Source organism: Oryctolagus cuniculus, chromosome 4, assembly GCF_964237555.1.
Source record: "Oryctolagus cuniculus chromosome 4, mOryCun1.1, whole genome shotgun sequence".
Taxonomy (NCBI): domain Eukaryota; kingdom Metazoa; phylum Chordata; class Mammalia; order Lagomorpha; family Leporidae; genus Oryctolagus; species Oryctolagus cuniculus.
Genome location: NC_091435.1, coordinates 142,058 through 155,713, shown reverse-complemented (window position 1 = coordinate 155,713; position 13,656 = coordinate 142,058). Strand labels below are relative to the sequence as shown.

Below are 13,656 nucleotides of genomic sequence, written 5' to 3'. Positions count from 1 at the left end.
TATGACAGACACCAACTCATCTGACGGCTGGAGATGACTGCTCCCAACTGCATTGCTGGTCGGGTACACCTGTTAATGGGTCCCAATGAAGTCCCCCTGCCTTTATTTACATTCCTGTGTACTGCCCTAGACTTTGAATTTGGTCTTGGGCAAGTGACTTGGGATGACCAGTGGGAGTTACCTGTCCAGAGGCTTGCTAAGCAGCTGCATACCACAGCTTGCCTTCTCAGAGCATGTCACCATAAAGAGATCCTGGGTCTCCTGTTGGAGAGGCCACAGGAGAGGAACTGAGGAACCCAGCTGACACCATCAAATTGCTAGACATGCTAGTGAAGCCATACCCAGCTCCAGCTGAATTGTCAAATGGCTACAGCCACATGAATGACCACATAAGCCCAGCAGAAGAACCACCCAACTGATTCCAGTCCATATTGTAGAATCATGAACAGGTAAGTGTTGCTTTAATCTACTAATTTTGAAGGTGATTTGCTATTCTGCAATATGAAACATCAGACATGTTTTGTGGACTGTGTGTTGATTCTCAGTGTTTTATTCCAGTCCACAGGGATAACCAAGTAACATGGAGAAATGTGATGTGCATATTGTTACAAGCATGTAATGTATGTGCCCTTCACATACAAGCACTTGAGCAGTTTTAGACAGTTGTGACCAGAAAATACCATAGAAGGAAAGCTCTTCACATTGACTGGCTTCAGGGTGTTCAGGCATATGCACTATTCATGTCAGTAAACACTTGGACACAGAGGAGGGCACAGAAAGACATAAAAAGCACTCCATCTAAACCATTGGCTGTTAGGCACAAGGCTGCCCATGTTCAGCTTCTGCATGAGGCTAGAGGGTCTCACTCTACTCTGCCACGGAAGGCTGCACTTCTTGGTCTGAGAAAGAAACTAAAGCATTTGTTGATGAACATTTTGTCTTTCACTCCTCTTTGTCACACTATATGGCTTTAGATGTCTCAGCATTTTGGGCTTAAGGGTCCAATGTGGCAGACTTCCACTCATAAAAAACATCACCAACCAACAGATCTTGGATTCTGCTGAAAAACGAGCACAAATGGTTTTCCTCTTTCTCCTCCACAATGCACACGTCAGCAATTTCCACCAAGTGGAAAGAGGGCATTGGAAGAGTCCTCCAGCTGGGGTCTGTACTGGGCAAATCCTTCTGTCTTCTGTGCATTAATTCTGTGGCTTCCTTATTCATTTATACACTCATTCACACACAGAACAAATACTCACTATGCATCTCCTACGTGCCTGGCTTTTGTGATACTCTTGAGTGGGTGAGGTGGGCCCAGCCAACGGGTCTTGCCTGTCTCCATGCCATACTTGATGGCATCCGGGGTCCATTTTAGCTCCTAAACAGAGTTCCCGGTTCTGCCATGTTAGGAAGGAAGTGGGGCTGAAAGCCGATTCTGAGTCCTTTACATAAGGTGGCTGGCGGTGGTGCTCAGAACTTCACCAACCTCTTTTCTTTCAAGCTTCTGTGAGACTGAGGCCCCATGTACCATTTCCAAGGGCATACTATTTTCTGGATCCTCCAAGCAACAACATCCCTCTGCCTTTTTCTCAGATTGGATACTGGCCCTCCTGCACATTGGTAATACAGATCACTCACTTATCTGGTATACAGGGTACTGGCTGAAGATGAGCCCCAAAGGACCACTCACCCCTTCTCCTGCATCCATCAGCATCTCACTGTGGTGTAAGAATCAACGTGTCCAGTGACCTCTGCCCTGCGCATCTGGGTGATCTTCATTGTGAATAGGAGGCCTCATGTACCCATAACTGGTGTGGAGCCTCAGTATGAGTTTGAACATGTGGCTGCCAAATGACATGTTTCCGGGACCCCTTCCAGGTGGACATGAGAACGTGTGGATGGTGTTATGCCCCTTATGTCACTTTCCTATGATCTCATTATTTTTAAAGAAAAGATCATTCTGATTATTTCTCCTTGAGTATAAAGTGCACTGAGTTAAAAGAAGTTGAAAAGCATATATTTGGGATCTAGTGATTACACTTTCACATAAATCTAACTATACACTTAGAAGAAGGTTAAATATTTACCCAGAAACCTGAAAGCTTAAGATACTTCAATTCTGAAGGAAACTGGCAGCAGTTAAGGCCTCAAAGCACCTCCACAGACATGGGTGTAAAACATGACACCCTTCCTAAGTCAGAATCTGGATCAAAGTGTCCTTCCTTTTGGGTCTGTAACTGAGTGCCATGCTGCTGTGCACTTTGTTTTGGTAACACTGTCATTAGAAAAATGGAAAACACTGAGACCATAATTACCCAAAGGAGAGGAAAAGGGATAGTTCAAAGACTCTAACATTGATACTTGCTGATAAAAGATGAAATTTTGGGAAGCTTTATGAGGCTAGTGAGGCATAGCAGGTTAAGCCACTGCCTGTGAGTCTGGCATCCTGTGAGGGCATTGTTTGAGTCTCAGCTCCTCCACTTTCGATCCAGCTCCCTGCTAATGCACCTGGGAAATCAGTGGAAGATGGCCCAAGTACTTGGGTCCCTGTACCCGCATGGGAGATCTGGATGGTCCTGGCTTCGGCCTGGCCCAGCCCCAATCAGTTGTTGTGGCCATTTGGGGAGTGAACCAGCGGATCGAAGATTTCTCTGTCTCTCCCTCTCTTGCTCTGTTACTCTGTCTTTAAAACAAATAAATAAATCTTTTCTTTAAAAGAAATTTTGAAGAATTCAGTTCGGAATCTATTTACTTTGGTTTCAGTTAAGTCTAACAGGTCTTTCGAACGTACAGTCTTGTAGTAGATGGAAAACAAAGCATTGGGGTGAGGCATGCATGGATCTCCAGGCTGGAAGGTAACAGTAAAGGGGCAAAAACACAGCAGTGTGCAACAGGCCTCAGAACATGGCTACCAGCATGGGGGGGGGCACTGTTAGGGGGATCCAGGAAAACAGCCCTGCATTCCTGCTTAGCTCTGAGGGCATCCCTACCATATGAAAACCTACTTCATCCAGAACTCTGTAGGTGGCAGGGGATTCTGTGATTTCCACCAAAAGCTGCATTTAGGGGAGACAGTCGGGGTTACCTGAAGACTTCACGTGTGTGGGGGAACTTGAGCCCTGATAGCACCTGGTCAATGAGAAGTGCTTACTCAGGAAGCTGCTAAGGCAGAAGAAGTGGTGATGCAAGATGAGGCGAGGCAGGGCAGGGTTGAAAGGGGTAGAAATGGATGCTGAATTCACATTCCTATGACAGATTAAAGCTCCGGGGGCCCAAAGCTGAGCTAAATTATACACAGGTGTCAAAATGGCTCAGTTAAGGCCCAGTAGGCAATAATGTGGGAGAGGGTAGCTGCTGAGTCTATCAGCTCATAACCAGACTCCTCCTAGGGGGAATCCCTGGCTTCAGGTGACCAGCAGTGACGGTGATCTGCTGCATTCCCTCCACGTGTCCCTGTTGAAGCCCACAGCACTTACTTGAGCCCAGGTCTAGCTGGCCAGCTCCATTATCCTTTCCTACACTGGCAGGCTAGGCAGAGGCCCTGACATATCCAGATTTGTTGGCAGCTATGCACTTGGTTGGTGTGGTGGAACATTCCTCCCTGAGGGCTCCGGAACTCCACCTGCCAGCACCTACATGGAGTTGGATGCCCTGCATGGATATGAATGGCTGGGTAGGGCTGGGAGGGCAGGGTCAGACTGGTGGCCCCCATGGCCTATCTTTGGTCCATCATACAGGCTCTGTTGGGCACTGTGACAGCCACCACCTGTGTTGGGAGAGCCACTGTTGGAGTCAGGGGAGGGGAAGGGAATTGGCTGAGGGGCTTGGGCAGTGGAGTCTCTCAGGCAGCCAGGTGGGAGCTGGACATTTGTAACCCCTTTACTCACCTGCCCACAGAGCTCCTGGGTCAGCTCTACCTGCACCCACTGCTGCTGCTTGGTGGCAGGGCCAGGTCTTGGACTATAAAATCCCTGTGTAGCTGAGGGTCCATGTGGTTGTGCCTGAGAAGGACAGGCAGGGGCCCTGGGAAGCTGCCTCATCCCCAGGGAATGGGGTGGGTACTCCTGACTTCCTGTTGTCTCCTCTGCTGCTGTGTGCACAGATAGGGGCTGATTCCTATACCCACTGGGAGGAGAGCTACTATCTAGCTCAGCCCTTGGAAGGCACGGGCTGACCACCCTCAGGTGGCTGAAAGGATCAGGTTGGTTCTGTCCTGCTGCCATTTCCATAGGGACCATATCTGGAGGGACTTGGATAGGGCAATCCCAAATGCTGTCCAAGGAGTGGCTGCCACATGATCTGATACAGGTGAGGTCTGAAGTGCTCAAGGGTTCCTGACATTGACCAGTGTGGGGTGCAATCCAGGGAATAGATTCTTTGCAAAAATCCAGAACACCAGGACCTGTCTGAGCCAGGTGACCAGGGACATTTTCTCCTAAAGAGAGTGAAGGTATGCAGCTTGGCTGAAGTACCTGGGCCATCTGTCTGGGGCTAGAGGTCTCAGGCAGTGAGTTGTCACATATTGTTGATTTCTGGCATATCCTGATGGTTACAGGTGCTGCCTGGCTATGCCAAGGCCCCCACTGTGGAGGGCTCTGGAGGGGCCTCTGGACTGTGGGGCCAGGGTGAGTGGGACCAGTGGTGACAGAATTATGGGGAAGTGCTTGAACAGAATTGGGCACTGTGGCCAGATTCTGTGGTGGAGTCACTTCTGTGGCCAGCTGGCCTGAACTCTGAGAAAATGGGGACTTCAGGGTCTGTGAAGACATGCTGGTTGGTGGTGGCGGGCTGACGTTCCCAAGGTCATGAAAAAGGGCTTCCTTCTCCTTGAGGCAGCCCCACCCCAGACTGGTCCCTGCAGGGTCCAAGTCAGCTCTGAGAAGGTTTTCTTCCCACAAATGCTGGTTGAAGTCGGTGACCCCCAGGTGCTGGAGGGTGGAGCAGAGGTCAGGCTGTTCTTCCCTGTCCTTCCCAAGCAGGGTATCGATGAGGGTCAGGAGGGAGCTGCCCTCTTCCTCCTCTTTGGCTTCCTTGTCCTCATGTCTGCCATCAGACCCCTGCCTCTCCAAGGATGAGCTCTGAGGAGCTTGGTTAATGCAGGACAAGTGCATGGATTCGTCTTGCTCCATCGTGGCTCCAAGGAGAGAGCCTGGACACACCTGGACAGTTGGCGAACCCTTCCTTGCCTTAGTCTTCCTCCTGGCTGGGAGGGTGGTCAGGGCATTCGGGAGACTGCTCTCATACAGGATGGCCTCACCTGTGATGAAGGTGAATGGCAATCGCAGGGTCCGCGTGTGCAGGTGCTCCTCTCCCTCTGAGTTCCTGTGGTTAAGGAAACACAAGACCATATCTGTGAATGGCTACCCAAGTGGAAAGGGGGTCTTCTGTTTATCCAGGGGCTGAACAAGTGAACAGGAGCAGCACACCACTTGTTCTGGCTTTTCTAGCCAAGAAAGAAAAATAAAATCCTGTTATTGAACTTGCTTTTCTCTTGCCTTTTTTGGAGTACAAATTCTTGCTCAATACTTTTTAATTTGGGGTTCTGAAATAGTCTCAGATAAAATTGCTTATTCGTGGGAGAAACAGTCCAAAAATCCATGTAGAAATTCCCTAAACATCTTTTACTTTACAAAGAATAAGTCATTGGAAATGATATAAGCAATCAACCATTTGTTACTGGGGGAATAATTTCTCCATCCTTCTCCCCTTTACAATATACCCACAGGACACGGCCATTATCAAGCTGTCCTGACAGTCACTGACACCATGTCCAGCAAGGAAAGAAGCTTCCTTTACTGTCCTAACCTCACTTGGGCTTAGAGCTCCACAAAGGAAAAAAGACTGAAGTAAAATAAGGTGTCAGGCAGAAGCTGATTAGGATGGTGTGGGCATGGGAAACCCTATCCCTGGAGAGACTCTAACTGTAACCCTAACCCTAACCCTCACCCTCCACCCAACCCCAACCCTCACCCTAACCCTGACCCTAATCTTCACCTTCCACCCAACTCCAACCCTTACCCTAACCCTAACATTAACTCCAACCACAACCACAACCCTCATTCTATCCGTAATATTGACTCCAACCCCAACCACAATCCTAACCCCAATCCTCACCCTCACCCCAACCCAACCCTCACCCTCACCCTAACTCCATTGCCAACCTTAACCCTAACCCTAACCCTCACCCCAAATCCAGCCCTCACCCTAACATTAACCCCACCATAACCCCAACCCTCTCCCTTACCCCAAACCAACAATGCTCATCCTAACCCCTATTCCAACCCTCACCCCAACCTCAACTCCAACCCCAACCCTCACCTTAATTCCAACTCCAACTCCAACCCTAATGCCAACCTTAACCCTCAGCCTTACCAGATTATCTCTGGTCATCCGTTGTCTTCAAGTCTACGTGTCTTCTATTAACGCAGCCACTCTGCCCTTACTGTGCTTACTGTTTTATTACATATCTATTTCACATCTAATTACTTTCAAACTATTGTGTCATTTAAAAATGTGTTTCTTATAGAAGGTATTTATTTGAATCATTTTTAACATTTTTTAAAATTTATTTTTAAACGAATACAAATTTCAAAAGTACAACTTTAGGAATATAGTTATTTTTCCCACCATATCTGCCCTCTCATCCACACTCTCACCCCTCCTCCTCCTCCCTCTACCCCTGCCAGTCCCATTTTCCATTAAGATTCATTTTTAATTAACTTTGTAAGCAGAAGACCAACTCTATAATAAGTAAAGATTTCAACAATTTGTGTGCATGCACACACACACACACACACACCCCCAAAAAACTGAGAACTAGTTTTACAGTTACCTCTCATAAAACAACTCATTGAGGACAGAGGTCCTGCATGGGGAGTTAGTGCACAGTGACTCCTGTTGCTAATTGAATAATTAACACTCTTACGTATGACGTCAGTGACCACCTGAGGCTCTTGACATGAGCTGCCTAGGCTATGGAAGCCTTTTGAGTCCATGAACTCCTTCAGTATTTGGACAAGGCCATAAGCAAAGTAGAAGTCCTCTCCTCCCCTTAGAACAAAGTACATCCTTCTTTGATGGCCCCTTCTTTCCACTGGGGTCTCACAGAGATCCTTCATGTAGAGCATTTTTTTGCCACATTGTCTTGGCTTTCCATGCCTGAAATGCTCTCACTGGATTTTCAGCCAGACCAGAAAGCCTTAAGGGCTGATTCTGAGGTCAGAGTGTTACTTAAAATGATTGTCAATCTATGAGTCTGCTGTGTGGACTGCTCCCTATGTTGGAACATTCTCTCCTTTATAATACTATTATTATTACCATGCACTTGATCCTATTTATATGATCACTTTAACACTTATTACTATCTATATATTCACTTTAACACATATGATCACTTTAACAATTAAGATGGCATTTTTACCGCCACGCTTAATGAGATTTAGAGTCCTATGACAAGCTTTTAAACTGTACCCTTAGAAGTAATCTGTAGGAAAGTATGCAGAACTATACAACTTTACAGTTACAAACTTCCTCCACCCTCTTTTATTCCCACTCTTATTTTTTACTAAGATGTATTTTTTCTGATTTTTTTCAGATTTATTTTTTATTTGAAATTCAGAGTTACACAGAAAGAGAAGGAGAGGCAGAAAGAGAGGTCTTCCATCCACTGGTTCACTCCCCAATTGGTCGCAATGGTCAGAGCTGCACTGATCTGAAGTTAGGAGCCAGGAGCTTCTTCCAGGTCTCCCACACAGGTGCAGGGGCCCAAAGACTTGGGCCATCCTCCACTGCTTTCTTAGGCCACAGCAGAGAGCTGGATCAGAAGTGGAGCAGCTGGGACTAGAACTGGCACCCATATGGGATGCCGGCACTGCAGGCGGCAGCTTTACCTGCTATGCCACGGCACCGACCCCTGAGATCTATTTTCAATTGACATTGCGTTCAACAAATAGTATAAAGAAAAACAAAAACAAAAAAAAACCAAAACAACAAAAACTGTTCCTTGACAGTTAAGACAAGGGCAGCTCAAATCATCCCTTTTCAAAGTGTCAATTTTACTCACACAGCTTTCATTTTAGTTGCTCTAATAGTTCTCACAGATCAGGGAGAACATATGATATTTGTCCCTTTCGGCCACGCTTATTTCCCTAAGTATGGTGTTTCCAGTTTCATCCATTTTTGTTGCAAGTGACTGGATTTCCTTTTTTTTTACAGCTGCATAGTATTCCATAGTGTACATTTCCCATAATTTCTTTATTCAGTCTTCAGTTAATGGGCATTTAGGTTGATTCCATGTCTCAGCTATTGTGAATTGAGCTGCAATAAACATGGAGGTACAGTTAACCCTTTTGTTTACTGATACCATTTCCCTTGGTTAAATTTCTAGGAATGGGATAGCTGGGTCAAAAGGTGGGTCTATATTCAGATTTTTGAGACATCTCCATACTTTCTTTCCATAGTGGTTTTTCCAGTTTACATTCCCACCAACAGTGGATTAAGGTACCTTTTTCCCCACATCCTCTCCAGCATTTGTTGTTTGTTGATTCCTGTATGAAAGCCATTCTAAATGGGATGAGGTAAAACTTAATTGTGGCTTTGATTTGCTGTTCCCTGACAGCTAGTCATCCTGAACATTTTTTCATGTGTCTGTTGACCATTTGGATTTCCTCTTTTGAAAAATGTCTGGGGGCCGGCGCCATGGCTCAATTGGCTAATTCTCTGCCTTGGCGCCAGCACCCTGGGTTCTAGTCCCGGTTGGGGCGTCGGGTACTAGTCCCGGTTGCTCCTCTTCCAGTTCAGCTCTCTGCTGTGGCCCGGGAGGGCAGTGGAGGATGACCCAAGTGCTTGGGTCCCTGCAACTGCATGGGAGACTGGGAGGAAGCACCCAGCTCCTGGTTCGGATCAGCAGAGCGCCGGCCATAGCGGCCATTAGGGGAGTGAACCAATGGAAGGAAGACCTTTCTGTCTCTCTCTGTCTATAACTCTCTCTGTCTCTCTATAACTCTGCATGTCAAAAAAAAAAAATGTCTGGGTGCTGGTGCCGTGGCTCACTTGGTTAATCCTCTGCCTGCGGCACCGGCATCCCATATGGGCGCTGGGTTCTAGTCCCAGTTGCTCCTCTCCCAGTCCAGCTCTCTGCTGTGGCCCGAGAGGGCAGTGGAGGATGGCCCAAATGCTTGGGCCCCTGCACCTGCATGGAAGACCAGGAGGAAGCACCTGGCTCCTGCCTTTGGATCGGCATAGCTCTGGCCATAGCAGCCATTTGGGGGGTGAACCAAAGGAGGGAAGCCCTTTCTCTCTGTCTCTCACTCTCACTAACTTTATCTGTCAAATAAAAAAAATTTTTAAAAAAAGAAAAATGTCTGTTTAAGTCCTTGGTCCCTCTCTTAACTGGGTTGTTTGTTTTGTTGTTGTAGAGTTTTTTGATCTCTGTATATTCTGATTATTAACCCTGTATCAACTGCATAGTTTGCAAATAATTTCTCCCATTCTGTTGGTTGGCTCTTCAATTTCATTGAGTGCTTCTTTTGCTATACAGATACTTCTCAATTTGATATAATCCCATTTGTTAATTTTGGCTTTGGCTGCCTGTGCCTCTGGGGTCTTTTCCAAAAAGTCTTTGCCTGTGCCAATATCTTCCAGGGTTTCTACGATGTCCTCTAATAATTTGATGGTGTCAGTTCATAGATTTAGATCTTTAATCCATTTTGAGTAGATTTTTGTTTAAGGTGTAAGGTATGGTTCTTGCTTTATAGTCTTGCATGTGGATATCCAGTTATCCCAACACTATTTGTTGAAGAGACTGTCCTTGCTCCAGAGATTGGTTTTAGCTCCTTGGTCAAATGCAAGTTGGTTGTAGATGTTTGGATTGATTCCTTGTGTTTCTATTCCAATGGTCTATCAATCTATTTTTGTATCAGTACCAGGCTGTTTTGATTATAACTGCCTGGTAGTATGTCTTGAAATCTGGTATTGTGATGCCTCTGGCTTTGTTTTTGTTGTATAAGATGGCTTTAGCTATTCAAGGTCTCCTGTGTTAGCATATGAATTTTAGAATCATTTTTTCTATATTTGAGAAGGATGTCTTCGGTATTTTGACTGTATCTCATTGAATCTGTAAATTGCTTTCAGAAGAATGGACATTTTGATGATACTATTTCTACCAATCCATGAACATGGAAGATTTTTCCTTTTTTTTTTGTATCTTGTTCTATTTCTTTTTTTAATGTTTTGTAATTCTCATAGTAGAGATCTTTGACATCCTAGGTTAAATTTATTCCAAGGTATTTGATTTTTTTTGTAGCTATTGTGCATGAGATTGATCTTAGAAGCTCAATCTCAGCCTTGGCATTGTTTGCATATACAAAGGCTATTGATTTTTGTGTACTGACTATATCCTGCTACTTTACCAAACTCTTCTATGTGTTCTAATAATTTCTTAGTGGAGTCTTTTGGATCCCCTTTATACAGATTCATGTCATCTGCAAATAGAGATAGTCTGACTTCCTCTTTCCCAATTTGTATCCCTTTGAATTCCTTTTCTTGCCTAACAGCTCTGGCTAAAACTTCCAAGACTATATTGAATAGCAATGGTGAGAGTGGGCAGCCCTGTCTAGTATCGGATCTCAGTGGGAATGCTTTCAACTTTTCCCCATTCAATATGATGCTGGCCATGGGTTTTACATAAATTGCTTTGATTATATTGAGGAATGTTCCCTCTTTACCCAATTTGCTTAGAGTTTTCATCATGAAAAGGTGTTGTGTTTTATCAAATGCTTTCTCTGCATCTATTGAGATAATCATATGGTTTTTGTTCTGCAGTTTGTTAATGTGATGCATCATACTGATTGATTCATGAATGTTGAACCATCCCTGCATACCAGGGATAAATCCCACCTAGTCTGGGTGGGTGATCTTAATGATGTGTTGTTGGATTCGATTGGCTAGAGTTTTGTTGAGGATTTTTGCATCTATGTTCATCAGGGAAATTGGTCTGTAATTTTCTTTGTTGCATCTATTTCAGATTTAGGAATTAAGGTGTTGCTGGCTTCATAGAAATAATTTGGAAGGATCCCCTCCCTTTCAATTGTTTTGAATAACTTGAGAAGAATTGGAGTTAGTTGTTACTTGAATGTCTGGTAGAATTCAGCAATGAAACAATCCAGGCATGGGCTTTTCTTTGTGGGGAGGGCCTTTATTACTGATTCAATTTCCATCTTGATTAGGTTCTGTTTAGGTCTTCTATGTCTTTATGGCTCAACTTAGGTAGGTTGTGTGTCCATGAATCTATACATTTCTTCTAGGTTTCCATTTGTTGGCATAAAGCTCTTTGTAGCAATTTCTGATGATTCTTTTTATTTCTTTGGTGTCTGTTGTTACATTTCCTTTTTCATCTCTAATTTTAATGATTTCGGTCTTCTCTCTCTTTTATTGGCTAGTTGGGCCAATGGTGTGCCACTTTTATTTTTTCAAAAAAACAGCTCTTCATTTTCCTGATCTTTTGTATTTTTTATTCCATTTTGTTGATTTCTTCTCTAAATTATTTCTTTTCTCCTACTAGTTTTGGGTTTGGTTTGCTGTTTTTTTTCTAGATCCTTGAGATGTATTGATGGCTAATTTATTTGGTGCCTTTCCATTTTCTTGAATAGGCAATAATTGCTATAAACTATACTCAACACTGCTTTTGCTATATCCCATAGGTGTTGATATGTTGTGTTGTCATCTTCATTTGTTTCCAGATATTTTTTGATTTCTTCTATAACCCACTGTTCATTCAGGAGCACGCTGTTCAGTCTCCATGTGTTTGCATATGTTCTAGAAATTCCTGGTTTGCTGATTTCCAGCTTCACTCCATTGTGGTCTGAGAAGATGCATGGTATGATTTTTTTTTAATTTGCTAAGACTTGCTTTATGGTCTAGTTTGTGGTCAATCCTAGAGAAAGTTCCATGCACTGCTGAGAAGAATATATATTCTGAAACTGTAGGATGAAAAGTTATGCAGATATTTATTAGGTCCATTTGATCTACAGTGTCAATTAACTCTATTTCCTTGCTGATTTTCTATCTGGTTGATCTGTCCAATGCTAGAAGTGGGATATTAAAGTCCCCCATTACTATTGTATTGGAGTCTATGTCTCCCTTTAGATACCTTAACATTTCATTTAAATTGCCAGGTGCCATGTAATTAGGTGATATACATTTATAATACTCACATCTTCCTGTGGAATTGATTCCTTAATCATTACATGGTGCCTTTCTTTGTCCCTTTAACAGTTTTTGTGTTAAAGTCTATTTTATCTGATATTAGAATGGCTACCCCAGCTCTTTTTTGGTTTCTGGTGGCATGGAATATCTTTTTCCATCCTTTATCTTACAGTCTGTATGCATCTTTGCTGGTGAGATGTGCTTCTTGTAGGCAGAAAATAGATGGGTTTTCTTTTTAAATCCATTTAGCCAGTCTGTGTCTTTTAACTCTAGAATTTAGGCCATTTACATTCAAGGTGACTATTGATAAGTAACAAGTTTGCCCTGCCATTTTTCAAAAAATATTCCTATTTTTTACTTTGAATTTTCTTTCAACTTTTACTGAGAGATTTTCTTCCTTTAACTTCTTTTGTAGTGATGACCATGTTTCTGTGTGCAGCACATCCTTAAGCATCTTTCGTAGGGCTGAATGGATGGTGACAAATTCTTTCAATTTCTGCTTGTTTCTCTGTCTCTCCTCTCTCTTGTAACTCTTTCAAATAAATAAATAAATCTTAAAAAAAATAGAGCAGAGAGAGAAAGAAGTCTTCCATCCTCTTATTCACTCCCCAATTCCCACAATGCCAGAGATGTGCTGATCCAAAGCCAGGAGCCAGTGGCTTCTTCCTGATCTCCCACGTGGGTATAGGGGCCCAAGGACTTGAGCCATCTTCCATTGCTTTCTCAGGCCATAGCAGAGAGCTGGATTGGAAGTGGAGCAGCTGGGGCTCGAATCGGTGCCCATATGGGGTGCTGGCACTGCAGGCAGTGCCTTTACCCGCTACACCATAGCACCAGCCCCGACAGATTTTTCTCTTAAGACTTGGAATATATCTTGCCATTCTCTCCTAGCCTGTAGGGCTTCTGATGAGAAGTCTGCTTTGAGTCTAATTGGAGATCCTCTGAAAGTAGTCTGGCGTCTCTCTCATGCACATTTTAAAATCTTTTGTTTGTGTTTTATTGTGGTGAGTTTGATTACAATGTGTCATGGTGAAGATCTTTTCTGGTCATGTCTATTAGGGGTTCTATGTGCTTCCTGTACTTGGATGTCCCTTTGTTTCTTCAAATTAGGGAAGTTTTCTGTTACTATTTCAATAAAAAGGCCTTCTAATCCTTTCTGTCTTTCCACACCTTAAGGAACTCCTAGAACCCGCATGTTGGGTCATTTGCAGATTCCCAGCAGTTTATTAGTTTTCTAATTTCTTGTTATTTTTGATTTGACTGAATAGTTTCCTGTGCTTTGTCTTCTAAGTCCAATATTCTTTCTTCTGCTTCACTGATTCTGTTAAGGCTTTCCACTGCATTTTTATCTGTTCTATTGAATTCTTCATTTCATTTTGATTTCTCTTTAAGATCTCAATTTCATGGAAGCAATTTTCTTTCATATCCTGTACGGATTTCAGTAGTTCATGT

General features: G+C 43.8%; 1 protein-coding gene across 8 annotated transcripts in view; it reads right to left on the bottom strand.

Annotated features, from left to right (window-relative positions):
* Window positions 1–278: 278 nt before the first annotated feature.
* The window catches only part of LOC100358544 (aryl hydrocarbon receptor), a 57,636-nt gene continuing 44,258 nt past the window's right edge, over window positions 279–13,656 (bottom strand). For 3 of the 8 annotated variants that reach the window (XM_070071709.1, XM_070071712.1, XM_070071713.1), the window contains exon 9: window positions 284–5,322. In XM_070071709.1, the coding sequence (XP_069927810.1) occupies window positions 3,633–5,322 (1,690 nt within the window). In that variant the 3' untranslated portion in view covers window positions 284–3,632. Of the gene's footprint in view, window positions 5,323–13,656 lie in introns of all 8 variants that reach the window. The other 5 variants (XM_070071714.1, XM_070071715.1, XM_070071716.1 and 2 more) reach the window with 4 other exon arrangements.